Source organism: Thunnus thynnus, chromosome 13 (genome assembly GCF_963924715.1).
Source record: "Thunnus thynnus chromosome 13, fThuThy2.1, whole genome shotgun sequence".
NCBI lineage: Eukaryota > Metazoa > Chordata > Actinopteri > Scombriformes > Scombridae > Thunnus > Thunnus thynnus.
The window spans coordinates 28,477,952-28,492,080 of NC_089529.1; the positions used below are offsets into that span (position 1 = coordinate 28,477,952).

The following is a 14,129-nucleotide window of genomic DNA, read 5'->3' on the forward strand; positions in this document are numbered from 1 at the left end:
AGTTTGTATGACAAGACAAAACAGTATACAATCAACAATTAGTAGACAATGTACTGAAAAACAGTATTGAGTTTATTAAGACAGTACACTGAATGTTTGACTTTTCCGCAAAATGCTGTCTGAAAAAAGGTGAACAATTCATTATATTAATCGTTATATTTTAATGATGAAGTCTATAAATGGGCAACGGTGATCAAAATAACCTGAACAAGTTTCATTCCTGCCCTGTCAGAGCCACAGTGACCCGACCATAAGGCCACGTTCAGACTGACATTAGCACTGCATCAAAAAGTGCAAAAAAATGTAGAGTTATCTGGCCAAAAACTGAACATCCATCAACACACTGCCTGGCAAATCAAATACATTTGCAAGGGTTCATACTAAGTAGAAAACCATGGAGCTTATAGCTTGTAGCATTGTGCTAAGTTTGCTGTTTATCTTGAAAGCATCAAGACATAGAAGACAAATCAATAACTTTACAGATATAAGGGGGCAACCTTCCTCAAAGTGGAAACAACCTCTATGTGGTGCTTCTGTGTCAGATAAGCCTTCCTAATTCATATCAACAGATCAAAAATAGATATGATATTTTGCTGAAAGTGTCCTCATCCGCATTTCTAGGGAATGAAGGCTGTACTGAAAATAATGAACACACAGTGATATATCTGTTCCAGACAATGTACCCAAGAGGATTCAGTCCAAAGTTTTAGAAACAGTCATGTGGAGGGCTGCATTCTTTCTCTGTCTCAGAGCTCAAAGATATTACTTCCTCTCTGATTCTGCAGCGGTGAAATATCTCTGCACTCATCATAGCTTTGCTACTAATGAGAGTTTAATGGGAAACAGTCCCGTATTTAGGTTAAATGGACATTTGGTGCAACTGAGTGTAGCCAAAACTCTGCTTTTAAAACTGATCCACAGCTAAACATGAAGTTTAGCAATTCCCCAACAACACATAATATATCTCCTTGTATATTTTAATGATGGAGTTACTTCATCCAAGGCTCAAACCATTAAAGGACCTTGTTCACTTCACGTGGTTTAGTATGGGAGCAACTGCTTCCTGGAGATGTTCAAGGCATAAACCTTATTATGACTACTTACTGAGCATTTCTGCTTAAATTGCACAGAAACAGAAAGGCCATTGTTACTCATTAAAAATGCATGCGGAGAAACTTTACTGATGCAGTCCTGTAAAATGCCACGCAGTGTGGCGGTTTGTTGCACACTGAAGTGTTTTGCAAGAACGGATGAGTGGTTTCTGTCGAGCTGTGATACAGCAAAAATCCTCTGTAAGCCATATAAATGCCTGTATGTGTAACTCATTAGTGTTGGAGAAAGTTGAAGAGAATGAAAGGGTGGGAATACAACTGGGGTATATGTGCTTTGCATCAGCTGGTGGTGACTGGCAGTTTCAGTGATTTTAGTGAATTCAGTCCCTCTGATGGAGAACGACGCGCCTCCCGGCAGAGAGGAAGAAACGGAGAACAGAGCAAGCACATCACCATGAAACCTGAGGAGAGGAAAAAAATATGTATATACTGTTAATAATACATTTCATACATTCACAAATTATCACAGGAGGATAGAAAACTTTTCATGGCAGATAACTACTGTGAAAGGGTCACATGTGGTTTTCTGTAGTACATAGAAGAGTAGCCGTACCAGTGCAAAGGGTTTACAACCACTGCAAGAGAGAAAATATAATATAATCTGATTTAAACACTGACAACATTGCTGCATTTTCTTCACTTTCCACTGACCCCAGCTGCAGGTGAGCTGTGGCCACTAGTGACAGTTTGCCAATCAAGACTCTGTTTTCCGGCAAGGTGACTTTCAAATTGACTAATTAACTGGGAAATGAACTCGAGGCTCTGAGAAGAAAATGAAATAGCCGAATTGACCGGCTCCATCAAGTGCTGAAGTTTTAGAGCTGTGTCAGCAGCACTGAGGAAGTTTGGAAATAAAATTAGTATTCAGTGACATACAAGGTACAAGTCCCCTTCACAAGTCAGTAAGAATCTTTCTCTATGGCTATATAATGTATATATTTTACATATATTTATTGAATGTAGTAGGACATGATAGTCTAATCATCAAACGAGCTGATGATGGACACTTGTCTTAAAAACACAAAAGGCAGCCTGTTAAAATCCTTAGATTTTCGACGTAAACACATGTGTGAGTGTTTCAGGAAGTATCACAAACTATTGATTCAGGTAAGAAAAACAGTAAGCAGTCCATCCTCTGTACCAATATGATAACTTTGTAAACGCTCAGATAGAGCTGCAGCTGATTAGTCAACTGACAGACAATTAATGGACTTAACTATGTTGTTAACTGAATAATTGTTTTAGTCTCTTTTTTTTTAAGAAAAACTGTCCAAAATTTGCTGGTTGCAGCTCCTCAAATATGATGATTTTAACCTTTTTTTCATCATACAGGAACAGCATTTTTCACTATGTTCTGACATTTTATACAAAAAAAGATGAATCAATAATTAAAACAATAGTTAGTTACAGCCCTACACTCAGACATTACTTAATGCACCTGCAACTGAACCACCACACAAACATAGCAAAACTACTGTTAACTCTGCTGCTGCTTTTCAAGTAGCATCTCAAAAGCCCACCTGTGTGCTCCCTGCTGTGGTTTATACATATTTTACATATTGTTTTGAAAATTCCTATTTCTTACATTTAGATTATTTGAATTTTGAGATTCCACGACACCAAGGCCAACTTCTTGTATGGCAGCAAACCCTTTTTCGATTCTGATTTTGTTTCCTTGTAACAAGGTTAAGATCGGTCACATGATTTGGCTGACTAAAATAATTTTATTTGGGTTTTTTTTCCCCACATCTTGGATCCAACTTTATTTATAAAAATAATTTGTTCAGAATCGTTAAATATATGGAGCAAGGAATATGAGGTAATGAGTTTCATCCCAAATGGAAATATGGATTTACTTTTTGGAATAAACAACCTCTTCAGCTTCATGCTCTAATAGGATTTAATAATAAACTAGAGGCCCCACAAGAGACGTTTAGGATGTTCAGTCAATTTCCACATAACGTTCACATCTGATTATGATAATCACCTCTTCTTCAGCTGCGCTTGGTTGTTTTGTTTTTTAATACTATCTCTTTGTGATCTGGCAACATCTGATCCTTTCGATATCACAGCAAGACACTGAGGAGAAAAACATGGTTTTTCTTTTTTTTTTACAAATCTAGATTCATTATTTTATCACAACACTGTGTGAACTGCTTAGACCTGCTTTAAAGCGAAGAGAGAGGAATCAGGCTCACAGAGGAAGACAAGACACAGTAAACAACAGAGAGAGTGTGATCTGAATCCAGTTGAAGTTAGAAATAAATAGCCATATTTATTCATGATGACATCTGTGACACAATACATATTCAACCAAGGTTGCGTTGCATTTGGACCGGCACTAAAACCCCATCGCCGGGCCGGTCTGGGCTCCTAATTGGCTGTTTTCATATACAGAGTTGAAGCAGGCTTGGAACGATCCGGACACTGTGGCTGAGAGGGGCAGGTTGGGGATTTTTCAGCCTTAGGTGTGATTCAACACAAAAAAAACACAACAACATTTATTATGTATCACTATGGGAACGGCACACAGAGACGTATCTGAGGGGACACGCAGACAGACGGAGGAGCAAAAGGTGATAGATGGATGAATGATGGACAAACAAAACAGAGAGAGTGGCATGTTGTTCAACACAACACAGTGTGATCTTGTTGTTCTCTCATCCAGACACACAGGCATGGGTTAACACACTGCCAAAAAAAAACCCCAAAAAATAGAAATAGGGAAAACAGACAGATTGCTTTATTTGTTATTCAGACATTTCTCAGAGGCAGAAATAATCTGATTGGATGAATTAAACATCAAAAAGGTGGAGCCTCAGAAGATAAGTGACTTCAGATTGAACCACAATCAAAGCGGCAGGGGGGTTGGACGGATGTTGTACCGGACTTTGATGGATAAAGGGAGAAACCTGTGTGACTGTGTTGTATGTTTTGTAAGCTCACTGTTCTTTATGCTGCTATCTTGTCCTGTAAAAGATATTTTTAATCTCAGTGAGGCAGTTTGTGGTCAAATAAGGAAGGGGCATTATGTAACTGACCTAAACACACGTTAACTAGAAGTGTTTTTATTTTTTTACAGGTGTAAGATACCAGTAAAGTGGAATATCCCTGAATTATTTGTAAGTTAGTACCACAATTTACAGTATAGGCTAATGTACATGACTTTATAGTACAATATAGGCTAACAACTATATTATTATCAAGGTTAGCCAGTTAGTTTAGGTCATTTTCCAAGTTCAGTTTAGTCTAAAGGTGTGTTCAGACAGATTTCGCCTCAATTTATGCCATCCCGGGTGAGTTTGTGTCCACATGCGTCTTTACTAGACTTCCCAGTAACCTGTCAAGCGCTTAATGTATGTCTTTTAAGAAGTTACCTGTTGTTTAGAGCTGGTTTTGGTGTGGTGCACATGTTAGATCTTTCTCTAATGGCTTACAGTGGAGCATGTAAACAGAACACAATCAATCGGACTAATTACTTGTAAGAAAAGAACACTGGCCTGCTGCAGCCGCTGTGGGGCCGGTAAGAACAAAGAAAAAACGTTTTACTCTGACTGCGGTGACCCAAGATGTACTTGAAATCTGACAGTTAGTTCTAAGCCAGAGACAAAAAAGTCAGACTTAAACCCCACTCACTGACATTTTCCTCTACCTCAACCCTGCTCGGCTGCTGCGTGCTCTAACTCCATCTATCTCTCCTCTATCTCCTCCATCGCCTCGTTTAAACTCTTGTTTAAAAATCTGTCTGTGTGTGTGTGAGATCTTCTGCCTCGCCTCCCCTGCGTATTTGCCTACACTACATCTTCATTATGAGACGGAGCCTCGATGTGTTCCTCCTCTCTTTACCAGAAGCCTATTAGGGATTTCCCCTTTTATTTATCGATTAATACATCATCAAGTGGAGCTCCAGCCACAGCCAAGGGAACAACTGTGAGATTCCCTTGGTGTCTGCCGCCTCCGTCCCGGCTGCCCACTTAAGATTCAGGACTCGCCTCGCCTGTTAGACAATGATTGCTATTATTCTTTTTTTTTTTCTTTTTTTTTTTTTCTAGGCTGCGCTGCTAGTGAGAGAGTGGCTGCATTTTCATTGTGGCTTATGTGGGAGTGAAAGGGAAAAAAAAACAAAACATCAGAATCAGAATTGTTGAAATTACCAGGCTTAAAAAAAATGTCTGTGAATTTGGGGCGCGGACATATCTGCAGCTTAACCTGCTTTATGGGCATATAAAAGGATTTTTAACCTCGTTTAATAATAAAACACCTTGCCTTTACTTATCAAAGGCACAGCACTGTGAAACTGCTGGATGTAACATCAAAGCATGAAGTATTTCCCTAACCTACAAAATCAGTCTCACCACAAACAAGCAGGCAGAGAGAATGGGATCAGTGTGGCTGTGAAGAGAGAGGGAGGAAGAGAGGAGAGGAGAGGAGAGGGGGAGAAAAGAAGGAGCTTTGTAGGAGAAGCTTTGTGAGGCTTTTTCCTTCCTCGCTGTCAGGCCACAGAACATTAAAGTGGAGGAGAGGAATTTGCATTCTCTAAATCGCTCCCTGTCTTTCTCTTCTCTTCTCTTCTCTCTCGTCAGCTCGTGTGTGAGTGCACGTGCACGGCTGGGCTGTCATGCACGTGCACTCACACATGAGCTCTCACACTTTGACGTATAGTTTGTTTCACTGAAGCTTCGCTGGCATGATGTTTTGTCACCAAAACATCAAACAATGACAGAAAAAGTACATGAATAAATACAATAAAGACTCATATACAGTATGAGGGTAGACTTAATATTATGAACGTTATGAAATATTAGAGACACCTCTCAGTGAAACACAATAACAGCCTCCAAAATTACCATAAAGTTGAATCAACAGCTCTCTAATACAGTTTGAACAGAAGCTAAATAGTATAACCTTCATGCAGGCAGGTTTTTATTGCAGTATTGTTGTATTACGCCACTGTAGCTGTATGTCTTGAACTGTCAGAACTTTTGGATGAGAGGTGAAACATCTTCAAGAATCTACAACAAGTCCAGTTGCTGCAAAGTAAGTGTATTTTTAAAGGGATAAAAAAAAGAATAAATGAATTTACTTGCACTTACATGGGTTTAGGCCTTAAAGGTGAACAATGCCTCCACTTTTGCAAATGCCAAAAAGCTGAATAAATGGTATTTAGAGGTCCGCACATACCAAGGAAATGGGAGTCTGGATGACATTAAATTTCACACTTTGTGTTCTAAATGGCCTGTGAAAATTGCACATCACAGATTGAGATGACAGTTAAAGGCTAAAATCTGCCTTGTCAAAATAGACAATCGCGGAGCCATCACTGCTCCGCGATTTGGCAGCAGATTGTTTATCAGTGTCTTCCAAAGTGACCCTTATATCTGTTCTAAAATGACTTATACAGACATTTTCCAAACTGTCATATGAGTATCTACAGCATCTGGCGGTGTAATGGCTACAGATGTAATGGAAGTGTAATGATAACCATTGTGACACACATGTACACTATACATATATATCACACACAAACAGGGGGGTTAAAATGTCAAACAAGAATGCAAAAGGACAATATGATTATGAGTGAACTGATTAAGCACTGTTAACAATAGTATAACTATAAAATGTACTTTTGTCTTGCTCTACAACTTATTTTTGAGGGAGGGTCATTCAATTATTATTATTATTATTTTTGGCAATCAAGCAAAAGACCCTTTTCACAGCAGACATTTTGACTTGTCACATTAACAATGGCTCCATTCCATTAATTGATCCAGTCGTTATTCATTTTACCTGTGCTTTTCCTGCTTTGACAAGTCAAAGAGTCTGCTGTGAAAAGCTTTACTCAATCAACAAAACAAGAAATGCACATAACCAAAGAAAACTCAAACGCCTACCACTGGGACATATAATAAAAAAGGAATAAGAAATAACAATAATAAACAATAATAAATTAATGAATTCATTAATGAATCATTCATAGTGAAGACAGACTGTCCTCCCATGAAAAATGACACAACAGGTGGTAACGTCATTCACTCAAAAATGACTCATAGTTACATTCGAGTGACAGATGGCATCTAGCGTCTGTGGTGCAGCCTCTCAGTTCATATGATGTATATATACAGTACCAGTCAAAAGTTTAGACACACCTTCCAATTCCCTTGAATGAGAAAGTGCATCTAAGCTTTTGACTGGTATTTAATGCTGACAGATTTCCTCAAAGGAGGAAAATTGAGGACTTTGTCACAGGAGACCGCTGTTTGTTTGTTTCCTGTTTCCAACTGTGAGTCAGGACAGTTTTTACTACAACTAACCTCGACCCCGTGTTTATTATTGTAGCCATGACGACGAAGGTCGCCTGATTTAATTTTTTAATTTAATGAAGAGTATGGTCTAGGCCTGCTCTATGTGAAAAGTGCCCTGAGATGACTTTTGTTGTGATTTGGCGCTATATAACCCCTCCTGTTGTCAGTATCCTGACTAAACTTTTACATATACCAGTCTGCCATAATACATCAACATATTTTCCTCTGATCTCAACTATTGTTAAAATAATTAATAATTTCTAAGACAGGATACTGTTTTGAAACCATTTCAATTTTTTTGATGACAGCACATAATGACACCTGTTGTCCTCCCGGGTCAAAATTGACGCGAGGACAACAGGAGGGTTAAATAAAATTGAATTGAATTGAATTGAATTGAATTAATTTAGGAAGTAGGAAGTAGTAACTTCAATCCACACTGCATGTTTCTCTGACTTTAACAAAGTGTCCATTTTAACCCAAACCATCATCTTTAAACCTACCCAGACGTTAACCACAACGTTGTCACATCATAAAACATGGTTATTTTTATAGTTGTAGAAGTAGCCTAGCAACTGATACACACATTAATTAGACAGGTCTTGCTGTATGACTGTATATTGTATTCATCTACACACAATACATGAAAAATGCCATCCACAAGCTTCCATGTATGTGTTCATAAAAACACAAGAGGGGCAGAGCTCAAACTACTGGGAAAGGAGGGGTCGTCATGACAACACAACACACTCAGTCAAGTCCCGCCTCTTTAAACTTCAAACCACAAGCCCACATGTGTCTCTGCTTCTAAATCTGGCAGGAAGGCAGGGCTGCAACTCAGAGAGACAGAGGGCTGGAGCAACAACACTCTCCACAGCAGAGCAGCAGCCTTCAAAAAAAGAAAAAGAAAAGAGGGAGACAGCCGGGTCACAGCAGTCCACGAAACGTCCAGGAAACAGCTCACAGCTTAGGGACTCGGCCAAACGAGCCAGGGAGCAGTTTGTTATTGGAAGAGCTGACAAGAGAGCAAGGCAGCACGGAGAGAAGAGAGAAAGAGAGGTAACTGCCTACTTTGAGTTGGTCAGTGAAGGCCTCATGCCGCTTCCTCTCAGTCCCAACTCAACTCAACGCAACTCAAGTCCCATTTTTATCTGCCTGACACACCTCGGCTCTGAGCAAATCTCACTAGGAGCCCAAAAGGGAGGAGAAGAGGGGAAGTAAAGAGAGGAATAAAGAGGAAAAACAAGAGGGAAAAGAGAAAGAAAAGACAGAGTCATGGTAAGTTTGGTTTCTTGTTTGGATTGCTAATTAAGTGTAGTTGTTAGTGTGGCTGCGGTGGGCGGGGACGTGGGCCGAGCTTTGAGTGCTGCTACCTTATTCTTTCAAAAAGTTGAACTAAATTAAAGCAGCCGTTGTGCCTTTTTAGTTTGCAGTTTGCTTGATTCTCTTGGCAGAAATGTTCTTGGTTTTCTTTTTCCCCTACTTTGTGCTTGCCAACTTGGGGAAAAAAAAACAACATTATAACCACTTTACAAAATGCAGAGCCCCCCCCCCCCCCCCCTCGAGACTGAAGCAGTTAAATTAATTTATTTTTTGTGAAGTGAGAGGTTGGAAAGGAATGAAGCTAGGGAACTTTCTTTTCTTTTCCTTCAGAAATGAAATTGCGGAAAAAAAGTGATTTCCAAGGCTGTTTGCTCTAAATCACACCCCTTTTCATGCAATCTTTGTGTATAGAGACGGAGAAGGAGGGTGGTGGGTGGGTGGGCTGACCGCCCCACTTCCCTATATCAGTCCCGGCAACACATTTGGTTTCAATTACTTTGTACCTCTAGGGAACAAGCTGCTATAAATAAGTAACAAGAAGCTGCGTGTGGACAGACGGCAGCCTACTGTTGGACTGTAGAGGGGGAGGCACATGCCTCAACACTGACTCTGGGTCTTTTCTGGGTGGGAGGGATCAGTGGCTGGCTCAGTTGTGGTGAAGGGGCGTGTATGTGTTTGGGGGGAAAGAGGTTTTGTTTAGGTCCAGTCTCCGAGTAGCTCAGTGAGTAAAAGCATGTTTTTTTTTTTAAGTCTATTGGGATAAGTTCAAGTCGAGTCTCTAGTATGTAGGAGGAAGTCTCCACTGCAGATTTATGTTTCAAGTGTTATTGTGCAAGTCTAACTTGGGAAACTGAATTTCAGCAAAATACCAAAAAAAAACTCTTCAATACTTTCTCTGGAATATGAACAACATTTTCCAAAAAATCTTTTTTTTTCTTTCAACAAAAGAAGCCAAACTTTTCAAATGTCACCTGAATTAAATGAAATAAAATTTAGCTTGAAACTGTGTGGTTAAAGGTTACTTAAAATTGCACTTCAAGATGCAAGTCTTTCAGGTTTTAAATGCTGACCATTAAAGTAATTTGGCAAATGTCCACTGTCCTTTCAAAGCTGTTAACAGTTGTTTTTTTTACATAAAAATAAGTCCTTTCAGTGTTTTTATTAATTTATTTATTTTTTATTTCAGGTGCCAAATTGCTACACAAGGTGTAGCTGTTGCTGTTTTCTGTATTGCTCGTTGATCTCAGACTTTGCAATTGGCCTGATTTGAGACATGAAAGCAAAAACATCTGAGTTAAATGTCAAGTCTAAACTAAACTTACAGCTCTGGCTAAAGGTTTGATCAGCACTGTAATCACTGTAATCAACTAATCAATAATTTGAGTATCAAACAATTACAGTATCACCTATAGGTTTAAAAGGGGGCGGTAAAATATTCATGAACATTTTTTCAAACCACTCCTGCAGTAAATGTCCATCCTTCAGTATACTTATTTAACACACTTATTTTCACCAAAATATGTCTGCATACATCCTGCTTCTGTCTCAATCTCCATATACAAACATGACAAGGTCATGAGAATGCTTTGGTTTGTGCACTTTAGAGTTCCATTACTTTCTAAAATGAGTACTTGTTTATATCTAGACAGAAAACCAACAAGTGGTGCCATTTCCAGAAGACCTCTTAAACTCAATATTATATACTTGTTACTTGTTTTTCACGCTATGTTTTTAGCCTTTACCTCTAAAAACAAAATGAGTCATCTGAACAAGTCTGTCCATGTTGTTTTGAAAATGAAATTATTTTTCCAGGCTCCATGTTTACTGAACTAGACTACTGAAAGCATTATTTTTTCCAGTTGTGACATCAAACTGATAATAATAATAATTATGAGCGGCAGCTCATAATGGGTTGTTCAAATATTGCAATTTAATATATATTTTTATACAAATTTTTAAAGTTTCATATTAACTACATAAAGAATTGTGGTGAAGCAGTGAGGAGTACCAGCTTCATGCTTTAACAGCACTAATATCACATCTTGTCCACCCAAGGAAAACACCAGTTCAGTCTTTGCTTCTCTAATTCTTCTAAAAAAAACCCAACTCATCTCTATTTCTTATGCCAAATGATATTATAAGATAGTAACATGTTAACATTGTAACGTTCTCTAATTAGAAACAAAGAAAGACATAAGGAGATCAGAGAAATTAGCAGCTACTGCTGTGTCGTACCAACAACCAGCAGCCGTTTACAGTCTCTGCACTTGTTTATACATTGATTACATTTGTCTGAGGAAGCCTCTGTCACCAGGAAACTCCTGAGTCCATTCACTCCCACTGTGACTCTGACATGTAACACAGCCCACCTGCTCCAGGATACACAGCAGCTGTCGCTCTGCACACAGTTATATTAGGAGCAGAGTCAGAGCTCTAAATATCCCCCCCCCCGACCTTCCAGCTCCCAACCCCGACTCTCTGGCTCCGTCTCTTCATGTGTGTCTGCCTGCATGTGTCTACTGTTACCTATTACCGAAACTACACTCACTCACCTGGATCGCATGCCTCCTGCTGCAGCAACAAGATGCTGATTAACATACTTCATCATATGTGTGATTTCCTCTTTTAATAAAAGCACCAAAAACACTAAAATGATTAAACTGCAGTGCATCTGTGCCACAGATCTTTTTCAAATCCGGTTTTTACCTGGATACTTGTGTTGTTGACATTTTCAATTAGATTGTTGTACTTTTTTAGCCACGGCTCTCAGGATGGCAATGTCAATCTGTTGGTCCACCACTTTCGAAATATCTGAATAATTATTTGATGGATTGCCACTAAATTTTGTGCAGATATTCATTGTCCCCACAAGATGAATCCTACTGATTTTTGTGATTCGCTGACTTTTCCTTTCGTGCCATTATGAGGGTGACATCAACTAGCACCATCATCAGGTCCAAATGTACCAGAAATACTTTTTGGTACGACCAAATGTCTGGTAAATGACTGACCTCAGCTGTACTCCATGCTTTGTGCTATTTAGCAAATGTTAGCATGCTAACATGCTGTTCCGGACCTCAACACAAATGTCTCAGATGAAGCCTTCACTTATCAGACGCCACTAAAACTCACTCAAAATAAACAATATTTATTGCAAAATTTCCTGGCAGGGAGCTAATCTCCCTCTTCCCTCTGTCATCACTCCTTTGTAGGCACTGAGCCTCAACCTCTCAATCAGCTGATCAGGTTCTGGGGAGGAGAGAACAACACATTTTAGCAAAGGGAAAGAAACAACAAAACATAGTGGGAGGAAATGCCAATGGAGAGCATGCATAACACACGAAGATGCTGACAATGTTAAGCAGCATCAGCATTGTTATTGTGAACATGTTAGCGTGCTGATGTTCACATTTAACTCAAAGCATGCTGTGTCTAGTATAGAGCTGCTAGCATGGCTTTGGACTCTTATTTAAACTCTTGTTAGTGTTAAGAATAGACTGTCAAACTTTCTTTTTTTTTATATTTTTGTAAAAAAAAACCCAAATTAATTAGCCTTACGCATATTATTGATGCTGTATAAAAAGAAAAGCTTTGAAACTTGCCTCACAGATGTTTTTGGTTTTGCAAAATGTGCAGCTGTGACAACTCCTGGCATTGTTTTAACTTAACTTTGTTGCCCCTTTCTAGTCGGTTTTTAACATCGGTTGATGTCTGAAGGTTGTCGGTGACTCTGTAACCCTGGCAGTGTTTCCACCCACTGAGCTTCACATGAGCACATTCCTCCCCAAGTGCTGCAAAAGTCGTGTGTTTCCAAGCCACCACTGAGAGCTTGTCTGCTGTTTGCTGAGAGTGTCTGGAGGTTTTATGCTTTCCAACAGATCTTTGCAGCAGCAGTTTGGCACATCAGAGCCACGCTTGAAAAGATCAGCCTCTTTCTCATCTGATCCATTTAGCATCTCACCAGCAGCTCTGCAATGAGGTTTTCACTGCTCCACTGAACAGGAGGGGCACAGAGACCAGTCATTTATGGTTATTAGTGTTTATAAAGTATTCTTCCAAGTCTTATTATTATAAAACGTTTTGTTTCTGCAGCTTGTTAAATGTTAGATAAGAGCATGAGAAAGGAGAGAGGAAAAGAAAGGGAGGAGGGCAGTATAGGAAAATAAGAAGAAAACAGCTGGTGACAACAACACAGCCAAAGTAACATGTTGCTTTCGTGCAAAATTGAAAGTTTTATTAAGAAAACTTCTGCTGCCTGTTTTTCCACATTAGAATCATGTGAATCTCACCAGCTGTGCCTTGTTCTGATGTACCGCACAGACTGAAGGTAGAGTAGAAGCAGGAATATGCCAGGGAGCAAAAATAAAACAAAAAAAAAAGGATACTCTTTGGTAGAGGATGTATGAAGCCATTGACAGGTGACCAAATGAAACAGACCTTGATTAAAATTACAGATTTCTCTAGGTTTGAAAATTGTTGGAGACATTTGGGATAATGTAAGTACACAATTCAACAAAATATATAAGACAGGTCTCGTCATTTTTAGACATTTTAATGCAGAATAGTTACATATTATAGCTTTAAACAGTATAAAATAATGTGTAAATTGGTTGCTGGGAAACATCTGTAGTGCCATCCAGTAAGAAGCAACCAGTGATGTAAACAGGAAGTGACTGTAGCATTACAAGCTTTAACATAACTTCCAAAAACTATAATAAACTTGACTGCCAATTCTTTGTGAATGTAGGTCTGACTTTATATCTGCATACCTGTAGAAATATGTGTATTTTAGAATAAGTAGTATTCATGCAGTTTACAGTAAGAGGGAAATATCAGATTAAGCTAAGCTAACTGTTGTTATTTGGCCATTTAGTCTAATGTTATTGGCACAACATTTTGTAATTCGAGGTATAATGTGTCTTTTTTTGTGAAATGTAAAGCATCATGTCAGATATGTTGACCACATCCAATATTACCTCTTTTATTCTTCAATATAATCGGGGCAGATATTAGCAAGCTAACATTAGCTTAGTTAGTTGGTTCATCCAACTAGCTTACACAACAGTTCCACCTATTTAGTAACAACTCATCTCTACATAACAACTAGGTTGTGTGGTACAACCAATTTTAATTTAATGATGCAGTTATCTACTTAGTAAACACTAACATTATAGCAAGACTTAGTCTGAACTTATGAACAGCGGCTGCAACTGGCTCCAGAACACCATTTTTGTACTCAGTATTGCCACAAGCAGTGGTAAAACTGTACAGCTGCTATTTGAGGTACAATAATTTGGTTTGTGCAAGTCTTATGGGGGCCAAGTCCACTGGGAAAACATCTTGGTAATTCTTATGTATGTTTTGTGACCTCAAATGTTGCAGATGGTAGAAT

General features: G+C 38.9%; 1 protein-coding gene across 1 annotated transcript in view; it reads left to right on the plus strand.

Annotated features, from left to right (window-relative positions):
• The first annotated feature begins 8,153 nt into the window (after window positions 1-8,153).
• Window positions 8,154-14,129, plus strand: part of sgcd (sarcoglycan, delta (dystrophin-associated glycoprotein)) — a 184,231-nt gene continuing 178,255 nt past the window's right edge. Inside the window, exon 1 of the mRNA XM_067608896.1 lies at window positions 8,154-8,692. Coding sequence (XP_067464997.1) covers window positions 8,690-8,692 — 3 coding nt within the window. The 5' untranslated portion in view covers window positions 8,154-8,689. The remainder of the gene's footprint in view (window positions 8,693-14,129) is intronic.